The sequence below is a fragment of the Uloborus diversus genome, chromosome 4 (assembly GCF_026930045.1).
Source record: "Uloborus diversus isolate 005 chromosome 4, Udiv.v.3.1, whole genome shotgun sequence".
Classification (NCBI taxonomy): Eukaryota; Metazoa; Arthropoda; class Arachnida; order Araneae; family Uloboridae; genus Uloborus; species Uloborus diversus.
In genome coordinates this window covers 80417934-80439703 of record NC_072734.1, presented here as the reverse complement: position 1 = coordinate 80439703, position 21770 = coordinate 80417934, and the positions used below count along the sequence as shown (strand labels likewise).

The following is a 21770-nucleotide window of genomic DNA, read 5'->3' as shown; positions in this document are numbered from 1 at the left end:
GGGATTTCCTATCTTTTTAAATTTCTTCATAACCATTCTGTAAAACGTTGAGTAGGCAAAGCAATTTCTAATCGGGTGAAATTTGATTCCCGATTTAAAAATTGATAACAATGATCACATAAAGCGATAACTTTAACATAGAAATAGAGAAAATTAGGAACAATTGATTTTGAAAATAAGCAGTTGATAACATTAACGATTAAGCGGACTCAACTGTATATTACTTTCAATATCTGAAACTAAAAAAATAGAGAAAAATCACAATAATTCTTTTAATATTTTTATCCACCAGGTGTCAGCAACCTTTTTTTTTTTTTTTGATCAAGACATTTAGAGTAGGTGGTATTTTTTAATTTTAAAGTATATTTTGATTAATAAGATCAGGGTTCATACTCTATTTGGATGAAAAAATTCCATGACTTTTCCAAGACTATTTCATGACTTCAATGAAAATTTTCATGACCTTGTTACACGAACAGAATAGCACTATTTAATCTCAAACTTGGCAATATTTGGAAATGAGCATTAGCAACACATCTATATGAATGCCACAGCCTCATTGAGGCACTTACTAGTAATTTAAAAAATATAAGTGCACACTTAAAAAACTAAACTATTCTTATTTGTCTTCATCATATAAATTTAAGTAAATCAAAAATGCAGTGAAGCGAATATGATGATGCTAAAATGTCTGATATTTTTTTAAACAGACAGAATGATATTGAATGGGACAAGGTTGATTGAGTCATCACTAAGTTTCAATAAATTTCCTTAAAAAGTTACCTTTTGGTATCAACAGTGCCTTTAATCATCCACGTAACTTGACAGTATTTTGGTTCCTTGAAGTAAAGCCACATAGTTTAGTTCTTTATGTTTCTAAACCAGATCTTTTTTTAAAAAACCCATTCAGTAATGAATCAATCTTCTGATTCAAAAGTATATTTGTTTTGTTTTCAAATTTGCATACTTTCAAATCTATATAAATTAATAGGTTCAGAAATTCAGGAACACGTTTAATTCTCGACATTGAACATAGCAGTGGGTCGCATGGATTAGTTTTGCCTGCCGTATATTGAGCACTACTGGTTTAGAGCATTAGAATGCCTCTTTTTCTGTATTCTATCGCCTGACGTAAGATCTTTATTTTCTAAAACATTTAACAAATTAAAATAAACTCTAATAAATATAATAATAAAGTCCTTACGAGTGATGGAATCGAACTTGCATACAATTGAACTGCTTTTTTTTTTTTTTTTTTTTTTTTGAGTGGGCGTGGCAAAACTAAGAACATGAAATTTTGCTACTACAGAATATGAAACATAAGAAGTGTTGAAAATAACAGAAAATTCAAAATAAGTGATGTCCAGGCAGGAAAATCACATCGCAAAAAATGGCAAGGGGCTGCGACAGAAGTAAATGCAATGAGATTTCAAAATTCAGATTTGATTTTTGGATCGTTCAATTTTCCACTTTTAATAGCTTTTTTGTGCTATACTCAGGGCTCCCAACACATTTTAGCTTCAGAAAAGGGTAAAAGAGGGCCATTTTCAATCAAAAAGGGGACTAAAGAGGACCAGTTAGGATCAAAAAGAGGACCTTGGGAGGACCACTCATATTTAAACCCAGGGATGCATCAAAAGGCAAATTAGTTGCCAGCTGCTAAATTCGTGAAGATAATTCGTTAATTAATTATAATAATGATATAAATCCTTTATCACCTGTGAAATTGATCTTTTTTATCCATTGAATAATATTATTTACACAAATATTTGGATGGGGAGGGGGCACTTAGTTCAGCACTTAAGGCAGCCTCTTTAGAACTAAATAGGCATAATGATACATTTTGACTTGAATCAGGGATGCTGATAGTCTCACTGAAGGATAGATAAAGCTGCGCTCCATCTTTATTTAGTTCAAAATTATTTTTATGTTTTTCTGTCTTGTAATGCTTCTTAATAGCGTTATATCCCTTCTCAACCAATATTAATCTACCATACACCAAACAAAAAAAGTTATTCTTTTGTTGTTTTCCCTAGTCTCTAATTTTATTCCCATCTTCATGTAACCATTTGCTGAGAAATTTGCACTTCCCCATGACTCACACTGAAACCTAAAAAATATTGTTGTGTAGCTACAACTCAGTTTATAGTAAAATTATTTTGTATTTGAGTTTTATATTTAATCTCTTATCACAGGTTTCATACCCTTTAAGGAGAAAAAAAATTTAAGCAGTTTTCAAGAGTAAAAAAATATTTTTCAAGGTACTCTCCTGAATTCGCACTATAAATATTGCATGCAGATTTAATTTAATGCTAATATATAAATAACAGGAAGTAATATAAAAAGTATAGGAAAACAAACTGCTTTTTCTACAAGAGACACTTTGATAAAAGATCTACTGTATTGAAAGTTTTCCTTAAAATGTTTGAAATGCTTAATCACAAAGAGAAGCAGATCACATGAGGTTTAGTTTTGCAATTTTCGTATTCAAAGTATATTTTCAAGAATCATAAAGCTCAAATTAAAAAAAAAAAAAAAAAAAAACTCCATGATTGCAATGCCATGAGTGCTTTGAACTTTTATGGGGGGGGGGGACTAATTCCCTCTTAGCATGACAATGAAATGTTGCACATAAATTCAACTTTATAAAATTTTATAATTCAACTTTGTTTCAAATACAAACACTAAGTTAAAATGTTATGCACTCAATTTGTTTGCATTTAATATCCCCCCACCCCAATAAAAAAAAACAGTAATAACCGAAAATAAGCTAAAAATAATTAAAACTAAATTTGCAAAACTAGAAATGTGAATTAAAAACAAAACAATATTAATTTTTTAGTTATTTAAATACAAATTGAAACGAGTTAATCTAATGTAGCATGTCAAAACAATTTCAAACTGCCAAAAATATAAAAATATTTATTAGATGCAAAACGATTGAAAGCTCAGATAAGCGAATTTTCACGAACCAAGTTCAATTTTGGCATGTTTCCCATAAAATAAATTTATTTATTTTCTACTGAATTAAACATAAAACATGCTAATCTAAGGTAGCATTTGGGAAAAAAAACATTCGATTGGGCAAAATATTTTAATATTTTCATGATGCAAAAAGATTGAAATTTCAAACACTAAAAGTCATTTTCCGCGAAGTCCGAGTAAGCTCAATGTTGCCATGGTTTCCAAAATAATTACTTCGTTAATTATTGAAATTAAACGAAAAATAAGCTAATCTAAAGTAGTATGTGTCAAAATAACTTCCTACTGTCATAAACATCAAAATATTTGCAAGATGCAAAAGGATTGAAATTTCGATTGCGAGAACCAGTTTTCCGCGAAGTCCGAGTAAGTTCAATGTTGTCATGGTTTCCAAACTAAATCTTTTGTTAATTATAGAAATTAAACAAAAAATAAGCTAATCTAAAGTAGTATGTGTCAAAATAACTTCCTACTGTCAAAAACATCAAAATATTTACAAGATGCAAAAGGATTGAAATTTCAAACGTGAGAAGCAGCTTTCCGTGAAGTCCGAGTAAGTTTAATGTTGTCATGGCTTCCAAACTAATTCCTTCGTTAATTATTGAAATTAAACGAAAATTAAGCTAATCTAAAGTAGTATGTGTCAAAATAACTTCCTACTGTCAAAAACATCAAAATATTTACAAGATGCAAAAGGATTGAAATTTCAAACGTGAGAAGCAGCTTTCCGTGAAGTCCGAGTAAGTTTAATGTTGTCATGGCTTCCGAACTAATTCCTTCGTTAATTATTGAAATTAAACGAAAATTAAGCTAATCTAAAGTAGTATGTGTCAAAATAACTTCCTACTTTCAAAAACATCAAAATATTTACAAGATGCAAAAGGATTGAAGTTTCAAACGCGAGGGGAAGTTTTCTGCGAAGTCCGAGTAAGTTCAAAGTTATCATGGTTTCCAAACTAATTCAATCCTTAATTATTGAAATTAAACGAAAAATAAGCTAATCTAAGGTAGCACATGTCAAAATAACTTCTGATTGTAAAAAACGTGAAAATATTTACAAGATGCAAAAGGATTGAAACTTCAAACACAAAAGCAATTTTTTGCGATACTGCATATCGAACATATGTTCAGAAAATTGCACTGATGAAATATTTTTAAAAGAATTACAAGCAGTCTAAAGTATGCTTTAAATTGCTTGTAATGATTTTTGAAAGAATTCAACCAATAAAGAAACTTTTCATACTTTTTCAAAGTTTTCAAGCACATAGAAAATAAACTCTCTCCCCCCCCCCCCCCAAAAAAAAAAAAAAAAAAACTTTTCAAGGTTTTTCAAGGGCGTAAAATTTACGAACATATGCGACTGCAAAAAAAATGGCGCATGCGCCACGAGATTACTTTCGAATTCATTTGCAAGAAAAGAGGTGGTTCATAGCAGCGTTACTATTACAGTCAACTCGCGACAACTCTAAGTCCCAAGGTACCGGCTAAAACGTCCTGAGTTATGGGAAGTTTCCACAACAGTCTCAAAGCTTAGGATTCAATAAAAACTTTGAGATAAAGGAATGTTCGAGTTATCGAGATCCCAGATTGGAAAGTTCATTCGTTATTGCAAACGTGAGGCTGAAATTCCGAGAAATATCGGTAGCACCCTGCTCCGATTCGACGTCATAACTCCTTCCCCAAACCTCTCTTTTTTATGGATTTCCATGCTGCAGCTGTGAAGGAGGAGTAATGACGTTAATCTGAAGCGAAAAAACACGGGAAAGTCAGGTTAAGGCGCCGCGGCTGCGTGTTTGGGTGAAAAGTATCTTTTAACGAAATGGAAATTTTTTTTAAAATCTGATTCTTAAGTAAAAACAATATAAAAGCGGACTAATCGGACTAAAAAGTTAAAAAGCGGCCCAAAGCGGACTTAAACCTAAAAAACGGACTTTGGCGGGAAAAGCGGACCATTTGGGAGCCCTGTATACTGTTAAATCACTCAAAATTTCTAATGCTCCTTTAGCTACTGTTCCTTTCTCTTTGTCCAGGAAATTTTTCCATGACTTGAAATAAATTTCCATGACTTTCAATGAAAATTTCAATTTTCCATGACTTTTCCAGGTCTGAAATTTTGTTATTTTTTTTCCATGACTTTCCAGGATTTCCATGACCCGTACGAACCCTGTAAGATTATTTTTTTAGGAAAATAATTACAACATGCTTTAAACTAGTGATGTGCTGAATATCTGTATTTGTATCTGAGAAAAAATAAAGATCTGTATCGTATCAGTTTTACATTTGGCAGATCTTTCAGTATTAAATTTTATTACTCATTCGAAATTCTGCTTATAAGTAACTATAAAATACTATTAAATTCTATTTAAATTAGCTTTTATTTCTTATAAAAAATATTAGGTATCACTTCAGCATTTAAATAGTCCAATTTAATTGATTTGGGGATTATATTATTCCTTATTTTGGCTTTTCTAGGCATTCCTCGAAAAAAGGGAAAAATTCTCGGTTTACTGCTTGAAAAGATACCCAGGCTGCGTAATTTCGTTGGTAGGTATGTATCAGGCTGCACTGATGTGGAAGAAAAATGCAAAAAGTTATTTCTAGCTTCTCCAGTAGATGTAGCAGCATTAGACTCTTGCTTAATTTTAATCTGCTACATCTGCTGGACACACAAGCAAGAAATAATCTTCCATATTTTATTTCAACATATATGCACTTTTCCTCCATCTGCCTTCCTCCCCCACCCACTATTCCATTCCTACCAAATCTCCCCTACTTTTCTTAAAATTTCTTTTAAGAATAAATCATATTCTTGATAATGTTTTAGCTTTATATAATTTTTTTTTAACTGTGCCTTTACCCATATGGGAATACTTTCAGTCACAAATTTTATGCTTATACTGGCAGGGGTGCTTATCTTCCCTAAGGGCAATGGGGCAGTCCCCACTCAAGTACCCCCCCCCCCACCAAAAAAAATTTTTGAACAATCCAAAATGGAAATGCTGAGCATATCAAACATTAAAGGTCCTCAATTTTTGATCATGTAACTCTTATTGTTCCCAATGAATTTTAACCAAACATTTCTTATCTAAAGCAATTACATTTTTAATATAAAATTCAATCAAAATAATATATATATATAATTTAAATTATTACATGTTATTTATGATTAAAGTGAAAAACCAATGTAAATAAAGCACAAATTTTGAAGAAAATACAGCATATAGCTATAACATATGGCTATATGCTGTATTTTCTTCAAAATTTGCTTTATTTACGTTGGTTTTTCACTTTAATCATATTGTAGCACAAAGCTTATATGATAATTTTTCATTTATATGTTATTTAATTCTAAGATAAAATTGATTATTAAATAAAAACAAAAAACCCCGACTGCGTAAAAACCAAAAAAAACTAAAAAGAAAAATGTATAAGGCCAGTAGTTTAGAATGCTATTAAGTACTACTGAATAACTGCACCATTGAAATAGTTTTATATTCGTACACAGATAAGACATATCATAAATTCAAAAACAGAATAGAAGGATCAACAGTCGGGGCCCATTCCTTTTTAAATCAAGGAATCCCGTAAAATTTGAATGGGCCCCGACTGTTGATCCTTCTATTCTGTTTTTGAATTTATGATATGTCTTATCTGTGTAAGAATATATAACTATTTCAATAGTGCAGTTATTCAATAGTACTTAATAGCATTCTAAACTACTGGGCTTATAAATTTTTCTTTTTAGTTTTTTTGGTTTTTAAGCAGTCGGGTTTTTTGTTTTTATTTAATAATTAATTTTATTTTACACTTTTTAGTTAATTTTCATTGACTTAGTCATGATTATAAGACTCGCAATCTTGCTATTTCATTGAGAGTTTGTATCGTGAGGGTTATTACGTAACTTGCGGTGGTTTAAACTACAGATAATTAGTCCCTCTAGGGACCTAACTCGGCTTAAAGCTACATGTGCTTAACGTTTAGCAAAAATGCGAGAACTAAGTCAATCACAGCACAGCTATATAAACAGCCTGTATAAATCATGATGGCGCGAGCTAGCAAACATTGTCAGTCAAATCTTTCTCCCAAAACTAAAAAAGCCTCTCGCGAAAGTACACGTAGAGAAACTCAGTTCCCTGAATCACGACAAAAACAAATGAGGGGAAAGTACATCCGGAGTGAGGGTGAAAGTCCAACCCACCACCTCAAGTGTGAGAAGCAATCGCTTAGACCACTCCGCCACTGAGGCCCCAATTAGTAGACGCTAGTAAACAAAAAATTCAGGCAGTGAAAGCTACCTGCATTTGCATCACGCTGTGTCGCACGCAGGTAGTGAGCGACACAGCGACTGAGTGCGACACGATCCCGAACTAAAAAAATGGCAACTGGTTGTTGATATGGAGAATTTTGATTACTGTCATGTGTTTAGCGACACTCCCAAGGTTAATACAAATCGATTGATGTAAGAATTACCAAAATTGGCCAAGGCGTTTAGCCTGTAGAACGCCACATAGAAACGGACATACATAGACTGATAAACACATTACCCTCTTTGCGTCGCGCACGCGCAGTCGGGTAAAAATACCAAAGTAATTACTTTTCCAATAACTAAGCTATAGAAATTTAACCACAATACAATTAAAGGGTGGTTTTTTAAAAGTATAGAACTTGAAGTTGGCAACACTGTTTGATATGTGTGCCATTTTGATAGCTGTCACTTGTTTTGTGTTCAGTTCAGTTTGCCATTTCATCATGAATAGACAACAACATGCCACGCAGCGCTTGATTTATTGTCACAATTGATTTATTGAAAGAGACGTTCGGTGAATAAATAATTTTGCGTAATAGACCCGTGAATTGGCTTGCAAGATCATGCGATTTAACACCACTGGACTACTTTTTGTGAGGCTATGTGGAATCTCTGGTCTACACCGATAAGCCACAGACACATACAATTGACATACAATTGATGTCTTGGAAGAGAACATTCGCCACCTTATTACTGACATACAGCCTCTATTGCTGCAAAAAGTGAGAAAATTAGACTTTCTCCGAGCCAGCCGAGGTGGCCATATGCCAGAAATCATATTTAAATAAAAATGACAAAGAATCATCTTTCAAATAAAGCAACATTCATGGCAATTAACAACATTTAACTGTTTTATTGGAACCTAAAGTTTTCTAGCTCTAAAAAAAAACACCCTTTACTTAGACGTATAAGAACTTTGAATACAAATTGAAATATCAAAACAATGAACATTTTTACCACTTACTGGATTGCTATGATGGTATGATGTCCTTAACAAGTATCTTAAGTAATTCAAGCGAGAACAGGATGAAACTAGAATGACGTCACAATAACCATTTCCTAAATGCTGTGAGGGTGATATTCCTTTAGAAGACATGTAACAAGCACAACTCATGATGGCTGCATTCACTCCAATGAATCTTCCACGCACAGTTAGCCACTCTGCGAAAGAAATAGCACAAAAAATATTCCAGCAGAAGCTTTGATAGTAAAAAAAAAAAACAAAGTACAGTCGACTCGCTCTACAACATGATTCAACTTACGCGAAATGCCTATAACGCAAGTTTTCCACGAGTAATAAATTTTTTAAAAAAGGTAAATTCCTCGTGTTGCGCCTGCGCGCGTACCACTGCGCCACCTACATTGAGAGAGTTTGAGTTGACTGTTAGTATGTAACGAGAGGAGACCGTGAGAAGTTTACGCTTGGAGAAGCCGTGAAATAAAAATACAGTTCACTAGAGAAACTTTGAGTTGTGTTTTCCTTTCGAGTTGAGAATACTTTCTGTAAACTGAGCTATCCTTCCACCTCCCCTGCAACATGACAATTTTTAGAAGGGAATCGGGGGAGGGGTCTTCATTATTGGCTACTAAATATTGGTTTTGTGAATGGTCTTTCCCTTTAGCATCACTGAAAACGGAGGTTCTCCACACCGCACTAATCTAAACATTGCTTTGTTAGTGTATATAACCAACCATTTCGCACCTTTCATTTATTTATTTTCCTTCTAAATAAGAAGTTGATGAATATAGTTTCTCCTAAGCATGCTGTCTATTGAAGTTTGGAAGGGGAAAGCAAAATAGAAAGCTTCTGACAATTAAAAAAAAGGTTGGTTTTTGATACGCTTGAAGACCTATAAAATGCGTCAAATATAATTACTGTATCTACTATACGTTGCTATTTTATCACTGAATTTTATTATTACTAGTACATGCTACATATGCTGTACTGTTTCATTCTATATCTCTCTCTCATTGTTTTTAGCGTTGTAGCAGTCTTTTGTGATAAGTTACACAGTTTTTTTTATTTTTGAAATGTACGTTAAAAGTTCAGTTCTTTGTGCAAAAAAACAGTAATATGACGTTAAGAAATGGGTTAGAACAGTTTGAGGGGTGTTTACAAATGTCTAAAATAATTTAGTATGTTCATAAAAAATTCATATACATACCCTTTTCCACAACGCGAAATTTCGACTTATGCGACACGTCTTGGAACGCATCCTTTGCGCAAGTCAAGACTCGACTGTACAGCAAATATTTTGTTATACATTTTTAAGGCCAACATAAGACATAGTGGCACACAGGGCACAAATTATCTGGAGCCAAAAAAGGGGAGGGAACAGGGGTGTCAACTGACACCCAATGGATTTTATAAACATAGTGTAGTTGAAGCCAAAGGCATCCCTATGGAGGGGAGTAAGTGGGGGCTGAAGCCCCCCTCCTTGAAATTAAACTTTCTTTTAGAACTTTTTTTTTTTTTTTTTTGCAAAAATAAAAAAACATTTCTTCTCCAGCAAATAATGAATAAGTTATTAAAAATGTCAAATTTTACTAACTCTAATCTGAACTGAAGTCTGCTTCTATGGGGGAAATATCTGCCCCCCCCCCTTTAAAATTTTGCATATGGGCGCCCTTGGTTGAAGCATGCCTACAATAGTAGGTATTTCCAATTTTTTGGCAAATGCTTTTTTTCCTCAGTGCAGTACTTAGGCCAAAAGCCTGACAGTCAGAGTTTCAAAACGGTCCCTTCAATGATTGAGGGAAAAAGGGGGGTGGACAGTTTTGAAAATTTCATTTTTAATGAAACAGGAAATGTTATTGTAATTTATTTCTTTTTGTGGTGACAGAGAAAAAAAAAATTGGAAATATTATTGCAGCTACACTTAATTATGAATTAGTATATGTATTTTGTTGTTTCCCCCCCCCCCCATAACATACTTAGAGTATATATTCTTTGCCACTCCTCTTCTAAACTTTGAAATAACCAGATGGCACATAACAGTTGAATGAATAAGAGTGGAATGAAAACTGCAGTAAAACTATACCTTGCCACTAAGTGTAGCTTTGCATTTTTCTATTAGCAGCCATTCTTATTTTATTAATTGTTTTATTTTGTTCATTTACTCCCTTTTTACACGACAGGTGGGTATGGAAAAAAAAACAAGAAAATAGTTTTTAATCAATAAGATAAAAATTTAAAGAGCAAGTTGAAATACAATCAGGCTTTAAACAAGGTGAATGTCAAGAAAAATTCATATTTTAACATTATGAACAAGAATTTGCCTGATCTTTTGATAAGGAACTGAGCATTTTCCTTTAAAAATATAATCAAAGGTTAATATTGACTTGGATGATGACACCTAACAACTATTTCCATGTCAGCAAGCTTATTCATGAAACAATTCATACCTTGAAATTTGTCCATAAAAATAATTTTTCATGAGAGTAAACAAAACTGCCTTGCAAATTCACAACTTTCCTACACATACAACATTATTGGCTTTATAAGTGATCCAATCAATGACCTTATAAATTAAAAACTTATCAAGACCTCAAAATTTATAATGTTTACTTTTTTTCCCTGAAGAAATTAAATAATTTTACAGCAACATTACAGAAATTATTTAAGAAATACAGAATGATAAAATATGTACACAAATATCATAAGGCTATTTGTGAAGAACACAATTTTGGTATCATTCAAGACTGCAAAAAGCTAGTTTTTAATATTTTCACACTTATTGATAAGATTATTGCAAAATTTTTATTATGTTATGCTCATTTCATGGTATGACTCAAAAGAATAAAAAGTATACTTTCCTCCACCACCTTTTCTCCAGATCTCTAAAAAAAAAAACCACTAGTGGAGGTAGAAAACAAACTCTTGCACATCATGAAATTATAAAAAAAATTATGGAATATAGCCTGAGAAGAGAAATTTAAAACCTGCATAGGTGGAATGAAAATTTCTCATTTGAAGTTCTCTAAAAAAGTTTACAATGAAAAAAAAAGCAGAAGTGGCCCATTTTTTTTCATGTCAAAATAAAGGAGGTGAATAATATTAAGCATAATTACATATAATGTGGAAAAATTATTAAAAAAGGACTTAATAATTATCACCATCATACAATGCAAATCTCAATGCAACTAGCACTTATTTCATGAAAATCAATACAAAAAATATCTATTATGAAAAGCTAAAAATTATACATGGTAAATTGATTACACACGTTTAATTCAAAATGTATTTTGAACTTTAAAGAAACTAACTTTGCTGATACCAACTTAAGCAAACCAAAAGTGTTTTAAAATGCTTGCTATTTTTTCCCCTTACTCATAGTATAAATGTGTTGCATCATGCATCAGTTACCTTGTTTTTGATTAAGACTATTAAAAAAAAAAACAAGTAACATACTCATTTTCTTGACAGAATTTTCAGATTCTAGACTTTTGTGAGATGCAACCGAGCATGTTTCACAGCTAAAAGAAAAAAAAAATTATAATCAAGATACAAATACTTTAGTTTACAATGCACTTAATAATTTAGAAACATGTATTAAATTTAAAATAAAAAAAGGTTAAAGAAGATAATTGCTAATAAAGTGAAATGGCAAGTTTGGGATGCAATATCAAGTCCTTCAGAACACTGATGTATCCGAGTTATCTTCTGTAACATTGGTGGTTTTTAATTAGAATAATAAAATATCATAAAAAACAGCAATATTTATAATGATTCCACTACAAATTAGTTTTCCCTACAGAAATAAGAAGCAATGGTAAATGAAGGGATTGGAGCTGTTTTAGCTTTTCTAAAATTCTTTTTTTTTTTAATTTTTAAATAACAGTCCAAAAACCTTTAACATTTTTTGTTTATCTTTGTCGTAATTATAGAAAAAAATTTGTTTTACAACAAACTTTTGCAACAGTATTATTTTTGCTTTTTATAATAAAAGTGCATATTCCCCTTGATCTGGCCCTAGTTTTGTTAGAGTAAGATACTAATTTTTTTTTTACTTCAGACATTCACTTCATTTCAAACTGCACTTTTCATTAGGAAAGCTAAGGAATCTTTATTTTTGACCTCTCAGCTGCCTCACAAACGGTCATTTCTCACTACTCATTATCTTTGAAGGCAAAATTTATTAATAAATGTTTTCCACACAACTAGTACAATTAGTTGAAACCAGTTAATTCACATTTGTAGACATGCTGGAGAAGAGAATGTAAGATCACTTAACTTGAAAAAATAACTTTTTCAGTCTCATCTTCAAACAATGAAGACGTCTATACAATTGTTTGGAAACTCGAAACTCTCAGAATCTTTTACTTGTTACCCTGTCTTCCCTCGCTGAGTTTAGTTTCAAAAATTACCACAAATGTGGTAATGGAGTTAGTTTGCATTCATGACAGAAAAACCAAGAGATTTTTTTCATAATTGCATTATAGCGACCTCTCATTAGTAACCTATGATTTTTGTGGGGGGGGGGAGAGAATGTTATAACAAACAGACTTTTTCTATTGTACAGTTGAAGTTGAAGTAAAAAATTATCAAGCACACCCCAAATTCAAAATTTCATCCCAATTAATACAGTTAATGGAACATAGTTATTTAAAGCAAACAAAGAAGTTAGATGGCAAACTGTATGCAACATTCCCTCAATTTGCATACTTATTTTCATTGAAAGCCTAAATGTTATGGAACAGAATCCTTATAAAGAATAGTAATTTCTTTAATTAGCATCCAACTAATAAAAGAAAAGCCAAACTAAAAAACGAAACAAAAAAAAATTATAAATGAAGAAAGATGGCTTAATAAAAACAAATATTACAAGATATGGCAACAATAATTTTAAAGGCTTGTAGATCTTATTTTTATTTATGTAATAATTTATAGTCTACAATTGTAAAATAAACTATTACTAGGTTTCATAAAAAAGAAACAAAGATGAGACAATCGCATACTTAATGCCACAAAGGTCATTTTCCCAGGAAGAACGATTAAGAGGAACATCGACTTGTAACTGAAGCTCACCTTCATAAAGCTTTCGGCAAAGAATTTTTTTAAATCCTATCAAAATGAAGATAACAGACATACATTTATTTCAGTCAGAAGAAGAAAATATTTATTATTACTAGCTAAAAGGAATAATGCATTCTTTATCATAAGCATGTTTAGCTAACAGTCTATACAAGTTTTGTGCAGTATACAAGTTAGCAAAAAAAGGAAAATCTTGTGAATTAGTTAAAGTATTAGTCCCAAATGTTTCCAAAAAAAAAAAAAAATCTGCCAAAAGGTAAAATATTACAATAATAAGTAAAATCCACGAAGAAAAAGAAACATACAATCATTCAAAAAAAGGTTAAGTGGAAATATTATTAAAAAAATTATAGGGTGCATACAATATTTGCAGGGTAAAAAATCAAGGATGTGGTATGAATGAAAAAATAAAACCTAACTGTACACAAGTTACAAAAGAAATCGGCAAGATGCATTTAAAACTTGCGTTATTCTAACTATAATGAGTTACACCATTAACTAGGTCCAGATTCTCAAACTGGCACCCAGGGTCTATTGTCTGGACATTGAATTTCTAAAGGGCAGGAAATTTTCTATAATACAAGGTTTGCATAAAAGAATATCCTGGTTTTAAAATTTTCTATTTCATAAACTATTACAATTACCACTCTAAATGATACATAAAAATAAAGGTAAACATCCCAAGTTTTTTAACGTATGTGAGTACTTAAAAGTGTGTGTGTTCTGCAATGCTGGATTGGCCATGCAAGTGATCATTTATCCTTTATGTGATGGCCAGCCAGATCCCCAGACCTAAGCCCATGTGCCTTTTAAATCCTCTGATGGTCCTGGGCTATGAGTAAGAAGTGTGATATTCTTCCTTTATGTTTTTTTTTTTTTTTTGGAGTAACCTGCCAGGTAAGTCAAATGCACTACCTTCTATTAATGCCTAGCTACCACCCTGCGCCTCGCACTGTTTTACAACGAGCATTATGCATCAGAAAAATAAGTGTAAAATACTTTTGAAATGAGCTCGCTGTAGCACAAGACGTTCAAAACCATCGAAGATTTAATGAGGTTTTGTCAAATTTAGTGTTAATACACCACCATTGCCTACAATATTGCAAGAACTGAAAGATTGCATATGTGTAGCATTATGAAAATTGGCAGTGAAACACTCCAAAATGTATGTTGAATGTGTGTCGCGTTACAAAAGGCGCACACATACATTTGAAAGTGAAAAGAAACTCCGACAATTTATTTTTACGTATCATTTATAGTGGTAAGTGTAATAGTTATATGAAATATAATTTTTTAAAACCTGGATGTTCTTTTATGCTAACCCTGTACGTGTGAAATTGATTTTCAGTTGTCTGGAAATCTTCACTTTTTGAAGTGTCACTTTTGGAATGAATGCACTACTGTAAATTAGATATGATAGTTATTTGTTAATGCAATTAATTTGGCTTGCATGCCAACTCGCCTGCTTTAGACAGGAAAGTTGGCTTTAATCTCAGTACCCTTTGCAACTAGAGAAATTTTTCCTGCTTTTAAAGACATTTTTAGTTTTGCATTCATCTTAGTAAACCTTATGAGTTATGTATTAAGGAAAACAAAAGAATCAGATGTTTGTTACACTTAAAACTTGGGCAATATCTGTTTGAAAAATGGTTAGCTAACTCCTCTAGCAATTTTAAACAAGCATTAATGCTTATGTCAAGTTTATTTGCTGAAGGTGGTTTGAAGCTGCTATTTTGTATTAAATTTTTCTTTTAGTAATCTTGTTTCTTATGTCATGTATAAGTGCTAATTATAATTGAATAAATTTATTTTCATCTTAATTGCAATGAAAACAAATCCTCTATAATCCTCATTTCCCTCTATAATCGATTTCTAAACTGAAGAAAGAAGTTTCAAATAGTACAAAGAATTCTTTTAAAATAAAACTAGCCCAAATCAATTTTGTTTTGTAATTTAATTTTTTTTTTCATCAAATGTCAACTTAAAAATAGATATGTTATATTTAGACCATTAATTTTTTAACTTTTTTTTTTCCAATGGCTGGCAGCAAGAAAAGGTTACAAAGAACAAAATAGCAAAAACAAACACAATACATAGAGCAAGGAACAATACAGAAACAATAGAGTGAAATATTTAGCTGCCGATACGCTCTCTTGCTTCCCAATAACGGTCAGACAGGCTACGTCTGGAAAGCTGGGTGCAAGGTGACGAATGTCCATTTCTTCGTTTGAATTGTAAAGGGGACAAAAATTTTTAATGTATTAGCTTTGATCTGGCTCCAAGCTTTAAAAATGTCTACTTTTTGTTTTTCCTGCTTATCCTGTAAAGTTGCCAAGTTTGATCTGGTTGTTATTATTAGACGAACAGATATATCAGGTTAGTACTATTTGTATTTATTTATCACATTGACCATGACAGATATCTGTCGATTGACCAGTCAAAGGGTAAGAAAAAATTGATTGTCCCGGGCATGAAAAAACAAATGCAACACAGTTAGCCAATCAGCATGCCTTTTGTAGTTAATTTGTTTACTAAAACAACAAACTAGAAAGTTACCGTTTCATGGCTCAAACAAACAAAAAAGCTTATCATTAAAATCAGCTCAATTTGTAGTATTATATTCCTTAAGATCACCGTTTCTTATTCAAAATTCATAAATGAACAATAGTATACTACCAGAAAAGTCGTAGCGTTTTGGTCCCATCCATCGTAGCTTTTCACTGTCACGTATCACATCTCCAAAGTACCCATACGATAAGAAAGTAATGACAAAACGAAGGAACTGCCCAGAACTGTACACGCCACAGACATCAACTCCTACGCTATCACCTGTTAATATTCAAACACTAATCAGCAATGAAAGTTTTGGGAAATACGTTTGTTTCATCATAAGACAAATGCTGTTCTCTGAAATACAAGACTGAAATTGACTGAATTTATTAGTAATTACAAATTTTTTTGCAGCACGATAAATTTTAGCAGTTTTTAAAATAAGGCATTCGTATAAATAATATTTTTAAATGTAGCAAATTCAAAATAAGTTTCTACCAACTGTTCTTGAATGAGGATTAAAAAAAAAAAAAAAAGTCAAGGAAAATATTCAGATCTTTTTATTATTTATTTATTTATATTCAAAATATAAGAGAAAATATTTTGATGCAGAACAAAAACAAACTTTGTGTAAAGAGTGGTCCTCAAGTTGTGTTCCATGGAACCTTAGAGTCTTGCAATACATTGATGAGGTTCCACAAGTCAAAATAAACTTTGGAAAAAACGCTAACAGCTCACTAGTTATTTGTTTATATTAACTAAAAGATGTTAAGTAAAACACTTATCATTGTCAGGCACTGCACTAAATAAAAGAGAAGCTATTCTGCTAAACTTATTCAAAATTACTATGGTGATGATGGCTGAGTGACGGAATAGAGTCATGGTGATTATTTTTAATGTTTCAAGAATGTTGATTTTTTTTTTTTTTTTTTCAATGAGAGCTTTGCATCCATTTACCAGAAAGAAACAAAGAACAATCAAGTTTTCAAAACTAACTTTTTTATGAGATAATTATCTTTCTAGTTTACTCTTTTTATTTGCTTTGTTTACACAACGAATGCATGTTGTGAGAGCAAACATTATTTTTCTTGTAAAATTCGAAAAATTTATTTTAAATACTTTATTGGAAAAATAAAATAATTTTACTCATTACATGTGTAAGCAAACAATCGTGTATATGCAATATACATTTGGACAACAAATTTAGATAATTAACAAGGATGAATCAACAAGTTCCAAGAACATTAAATGTTTAAAAATCTTGAACGATATAATTACTGTATTTTGCAGCATATTATATGGGGCACGTATTATCCGCAGGTCCTACAAATCGGCCTGAAGAAAAAAATCTTCGTATAATCCACTGATAATACGATGTAAAAAAATTAAGTTTTAATTTTACCAACTAAATTAAAAACTTAAAGGAATAACTTTTAAGTTATAATCAAAATTAATCTAAAAAATAATGATTTCTGCTTGAAATCTTGATTTTAGTAGTCTAATTACTTAAAGACAAAAAGTCAAAACAAAGGATTTAATCTTGTGGTGCAAATGAAGGTTTCGTCCATTATAACTGTACGTTGTTTATTTTACCTAGCAAGAATCGATTAACCCTTCAAGCGGCCGTGACGTAAAATTCCTTCACCCAGCGATGTATCGAAGAGCGGCCGTGTCGAAAAATTTCGCCAGGAATATTCTTCCATAGAATTTTACGCCGCAGCCGTTCTCGAAGAAGAATATTCAAGGCCAAAATTTTCGACACGACCGCTCTTCAATACATCGCTGGGTGAAGGAATTTTACGTCACGGCCGCTTGGAGGGTTAAGAGGAACATTCAAGCTATGTAAAAAAACTTATAGGCAGAGAAAGACATTCAAGCTATATAAAATAAACATACAAGCAGTGGTAACGGTTCTTGGTGAATCCTACTGTGAATATTGAAGTTCAATGCATTTTTAAGAAAAAAAGTCACAGAGAACTCGTGGCAGTGTTAATTCGCACCTCATTAACTTTACACTTTTTTAACCGATAAACCATGGATTATATGCAGGAAAATACGGCACTTGCCAAATTCCCAAGAGTTATTTGTGATACTTACCCATAATAATTAAAAGTGTTGCCGAAACAGGATCACAAGACCCAGTAATACAATTCGCAGCAGCGTTAGTAGATCCAGCTGGAATAATTCCAAGCGGAATCCTAGGAACCATTAGACTGTTATAAAGGTCATTGAGATCCAGTCCTTTCTCCTTTTGAGTTTTCAAAAGGGTGCCGTTCAAAATTTCACTAAACATCCCATCCCCACCAACACAAACAATCCTGTAAAAAAACTTAATTTTAGTTTCTAAAAGTAAAGTCATTTTAAGCTGAACTTAATCTTTTAATTAAAAGACAGTTAAGAAGTTGTTTATTATTTCAAAACAGTTTAAACACTTTATTTTAAATTATTGAAATATTTATCGTTAGTCCTGTCTTTGAAAATTGTAAAAAGTAACTGTAATCAAAACACAATATCTTTACAGTACTTGTTAAACATTTTTAACACTAGATATTGCATATTATACAAACACTCATAATTAAATGATTTTAAACATAGATAAAAATCCACTTCAATACAGTAGATTCCCAATCATCTGGCTTGAGACTATCCGGCCTAGTAAAGAATGTTTGAAATCTACCATTTGTAAAACTGGTCATGGAAGTGTATGGGGACAATGAAGAATACTAAAATGTTTTTCTACCCCCTGCCCGCATCTTCCATGCATTTGATCCTCCAATAACACAGGTGGCACATTAGTTAGAAGCTGTCTCATGGTCCCTTTTGCACACGACACTTATGACTATTTTTGACACCCAATGTAACAGATCTTTGCCAACCAACGGATCAGGATAGACGATTTCTAAAATCGTTGATATCAGCAATTGATAATGATGAAGATTACTTAACAGCTTTGAAAACAATTGGCATGCTAGGTGTTATAAGATGGGTGACTGATTGGCTGAAGCATGGACTGAAATTCTAAGCTCATCAATTTTAAAACATTGGAACAATTTGTTAGAAAATAGAGATGAACTATGTGAGGCCGAATCTGAATTAAAGGAAGAAAGTAAAAAGCTTGTTTCATTGGTGAAAAAATACCAGGATGCGACTGTGTCGATACCACAGAATGAATCGAAAGTGACGAAGTTCATGAAATGACATACGATGACATCGTAAAAATAGTCGTGCAAGAAGAAACACCAGAAGAAGAGGAGGAGACCACAGAAAATCTCATCCCACCCTCAGAGAGATTTAAAATGATTGAGGCAGCTATAATTCAGCAAGAGGAAGCGATTCCAGATGATGTAATCTGCTTGCCTAAGTGGAGAGACATTGCTTCTCGTAAGAGGGCTGAAAAGCAAAAACTATCTTCCATCAAAGACTTTCTCAAAATGAAAACTGAATATGTATCTATTAAATACAACTACTTCTGCTTTCGTTATTTATCTAAAAGGTGTAATTACATGTGCTTTAAATTAAGTAGGGGATGAGAGAGTTAGAAGATGGAACTTCGTCCTATCCGGATTTTTTGTTATCTGGACTGCCAATCCGTCACATTAGTCTGGATAATCGGGAGTCGACTGTACTTTAAATTCTTTTAAAAACATCAGAATAATGTTGTTAAATTAATTAGTTTCAAAATAGGATAAGGAATGAACTCTTTGCTGATTAAGCATAACCAAGTGGCCAACAGACTGTGGGGGGCCAAGGCATACTGTGCCCCTCTCATCTTCCTGACCAAGGGCTCTGGGATGCTTGGCAGATATTCTGGTTAAGTGGTCAGCTGAAAGCAGAATCCCCAGGGTTTAGTACCCAAGCATGCTTGGTATTCATTTTATCGACCCACTGAAGGGATGAATGACTGAGTCGACCATGCCCGATCCGGGAATAGAACCGGGGCCTGCAACGTGGGAGAGTGAAGTGCTACCACTGAGCCATTGGGCTTCCATTAAGCATAAACCAATGAAAAATTATGTTTCCATTTTGCTCATTTTTTACAAAATTACTTATTCAGTTTAAGTTATTTAGTGAATGACTGAAACAAAATAAGAGATAATAATCACTTTTACTCGAATATTGTCTATTAATCTATTACATAGTTTTGTTTTTTCTTTACAAAATTAGTCAAAAGATATTCATTTTTTAAAAATATCATTTAAAGGATCAGAAGTAGTTTAATACCCCCTGTCAGGTTTTATCTAGAAGCCACCTGCGCCTTTTTTGGTCTAGAGGAAACACTAATTAAAGTAAGATTTAATAAGACATAGATAACACATCATTTGAATTAACATTAAATATTTATGAAATTCTTACCCATCATATTTAAGAATATCTATGTCTTCAATCATTTCTTTAGCATGATTAGCTCTTTGAGTAACTGTAGAAAAGAAATCCTGGTTAATTGGTTTTAAAGGATATTTTACAATAAACTTTAAAGCAAACATTTTGACAAAACAACTTTATTTTCCTTAAAAAAAAAAAGGATTGATTCAACTTCCATACATATTTAAGCAATAGATGAATTTTTTAAGGAATAAGAAAAAAAAAGGAAGTAAAGCAAAAGTTGCCCTAAAGATTCCTTTTCATGGCAGCTTTTTTATTAATACTTCTACACTGTACATGTAATTTTTTTTTTTATTAAGGGGTCTCTGGACTTTTTGACCTCAAAAAAATATCATGTTCTGAAATATATATATATATTATCCTTACTTTTCTGAACATTTTGGTACCAAACTTTTAGTGATCGAAATACTTTGGAAGTTATTAATAAAATAGTAGGACCTGTTTACATTGGGGACCATTGTGAATTCTAACTTCAGAAGCGTTTTTCTCAAAACATAAAATTACTGATTGCGTGCATCATATTTAAACAACTTATAGTTATATTGCTATGAAATTTTGTGTAAATATTTTGTGAAACCTATTCTAGGACTTGCACTTCAATTTCAGTAAAACTAGTAAAAAAATTAAGGGCAGGTTTTACATCACAATTATAATTTTTATATAAAATTTCAATATTAATTGCTATAAAAATTTATTGCTTTATGAAAAAGCTTTTCATCTTGCTGTGACAATTGGCTGTAATTTAAGCCAACTATGGAAAACATAAGCCCATTACTTTAGTCAGATTCATATGGTATTGCTCAGAAAAGGTCTCTTTCTTCTTTATTTTGTCAATGAACAAAAGGAAGATATTCTTCTGAATTGATGGAAAAGTAGCAGCAATTCCTGTCATCCAAATGTACCTACCCGCGCAGTATAGTTCAGTTTAAGATAGTCTGTAAACTACTTGACATCTTTTCTTGTATTGATACATTGCCTTTACATTGAGTGAGAGACATCAAGCAAGTATCATACTAGCCCATGTAAAAGAGAACATACGCCCTTCTTTTAGTACAGAAAAGATTTGTGCTTGGTTGCACAAACCAAGATTTGCACATAAGAAAGGAAGAACGATCTCAATGGGCAAAAGAATTTTCTGTAAACAATGTGGTTACTTTTACTTTGCACATCCTTTCTACAGCAAGTCAAACGGATTAGAAAGTCTATTGGAAATAAGAGGGTATTGGAATGCTCACTCTTATCTCGAGGTAGCTCAGAAAGATCGTCTTCATTCACCATTTAATGTTTTTAACTTTTTGAAAATGAAAATTTACTTAAGTTTCAATTTTATTAAAATTTCAATAGGCGTGATAGTACATTCTTGAACTACATCGAAAACATTAGAAAATCATGTCAAAAAGAACAAATGCTAATTTACTTGTGTATTGAACTTATAACTATTTTTAATGACCTCTGTTATATTGCACTTTTGGATATATTGCTCTTTCTTTGTCCCCCAAAAAGCAGGATATAATG

General features: G+C 32.0%; 1 protein-coding gene across 1 annotated transcript in view; it reads right to left on the bottom strand.

The window, feature by feature from the left end:
• Window positions 1-21770, bottom strand: part of LOC129219646 (ceramide kinase-like) — a 38517-nt gene that overhangs the window by 4525 nt on the left and 12222 nt on the right. The window contains exons 4-9 of the mRNA XM_054853916.1: window positions 20226-20289; window positions 17970-18190; window positions 15999-16151; window positions 13247-13352; window positions 11700-11764; window positions 8253-8449 (exon numbers count right to left, since the gene is read on the bottom strand). Of these exons, the coding sequence (XP_054709891.1) occupies window positions 8253-8449; window positions 11700-11764; window positions 13247-13352; window positions 15999-16151; window positions 17970-18190; window positions 20226-20289 (806 nt within the window). The remainder of the gene's footprint in view (window positions 1-8252; window positions 8450-11699; window positions 11765-13246; window positions 13353-15998; window positions 16152-17969; window positions 18191-20225; window positions 20290-21770) is intronic.